The sequence below is a fragment of the Poecilia reticulata genome, linkage group LG2 (assembly GCF_000633615.1).
Source record: "Poecilia reticulata strain Guanapo linkage group LG2, Guppy_female_1.0+MT, whole genome shotgun sequence".
In the NCBI taxonomy this organism is placed as follows: domain Eukaryota; kingdom Metazoa; phylum Chordata; class Actinopteri; order Cyprinodontiformes; family Poeciliidae; genus Poecilia; species Poecilia reticulata.
In genome coordinates this window covers 46,187,291-46,188,700 of record NC_024332.1, presented here as the reverse complement: position 1 = coordinate 46,188,700, position 1,410 = coordinate 46,187,291, and the positions used below count along the sequence as shown (strand labels likewise).

Genomic DNA, 1,410 nt, shown 5'->3' with positions numbered 1-1,410 from the left:
AAATTGAGTGGGCGTGTCGCCACTGCATTTCTATTTCTGAAAAACTAACAAAGTACGTAAATCAACGACTCACCGTCGAGCGGTCGACAGAAAACACCCAATTTAGTCCTTCGGCCGTGTTAATAAGGCTCGATCCAGTCTTATTCTTCCAGATGTTTAGAAGACGCCAAGATGAACAGCTAGCCACAGCGACAGCAGCAACAGCAATTGAGATCCGAGTCACCTGTGACCCGGATCTTAAAGTGTGCTGTCAGTTTGACCCGCCAAAATAAAATACGGGTTGATTATTTTGTGCAGGTTACAAAAGGGAAATGAAATAAGTTGGTAAATACAAATTAGAGCCACTTATTAACGTTTAAACTGCTTCTGCTGCAGGCCGACCGCCTCCCACCGAGCCCCGACTCGCAGCAGCGCCCCCCGCTGGAGCCGCCCGGAACCGCCTGCAGAGGCTCCGCCTGCAGAGGCTCCGCCTGCAGAGGCTCCGCCTCCTTACTGCTGGAGCTGGAGGACAGAGTGGCTCAGGCGGCCGCCGACGTGCAGAGCGCCCAGAGCCAGGTCCGAACGGGTCAGAACAGGTCGGAATGGGTCGGAACGGGTCAGAACGGGTCCAACTGGGTCAGAACGGGTCCGAATGGGTCAGAACGGGTCGGAACAGATCAGAACTGTGTCAGAACAGGTTTGAATGGGTCAGAACGGGTCCGAACGGGTCAGAATGGATCAGAACCGGGTCACAGTGCCGCTCAAACCCGGATCTGCTAATGAAGCTGTTTCTTCTCAGGTTTCCTACATCGAGGATCGGATCGCTGCGCTGAGCACCGCTGGAGGTCCAACAGACCGCAGGAGGAGGGTAAGGTCACTGAAGGTCATTAAAGGTCACTGAAGGTCATTAAAGGTCATTAAAGGTCACTGAAGATCATTAAAGGTCACTGAAGGTCATTAAAGGTCACATAGTCTTTGAGCTGGTAAACATGACATCACCAGTTTATGACTAAGAAAATGTGTTTTATGTTATAATATTAACAGAAGAAAATATTAAACTTTAATTCTATAAACCTTATAATTAAAGCACCTCAGTTTATTCTAAATAAACGTTTTAATTTCCTGCTGCTGATCATTTGATGCTGAGGGAAAATAAAATCCAGATTATAACATAACTAGATGATCAGCTGCTCGTGTTAATATTATAACTTTATTACATTTATTATGATGTTTTTCTTATTGCATCTTCATTTGCATTTTATTGACTTTTCTCATTTTTTTATTCTCAAATTGTTACAATATTTTGATAATATTACATCTTTGTTTTCATATTATGACTTTATTCTCATATTATCATTATTTTTTCCTCATATACTTTTAGTTTCTTCTTCTCCTCCAGCTCAGACGTTCAGCCAGAAGCTCTGGGTGAAC

The 1,410-nt window shown here is 44.5% G+C and overlaps 1 protein-coding gene across 1 annotated transcript in view; it reads left to right on the top strand.

The window, feature by feature from the left end:
* Positions 1–1,410, top strand: part of mlphb (melanophilin b) — a 34,647-nt gene that overhangs the window by 30,229 nt on the left and 3,008 nt on the right. Inside the window, exons 10-11 of the mRNA XM_017309498.1 lie at positions 376–555; positions 779–847. Of these exons, the coding sequence (XP_017164987.1) occupies positions 376–555; positions 779–847 (249 nt within the window). The remainder of the gene's footprint in view (positions 1–375; positions 556–778; positions 848–1,410) is intronic.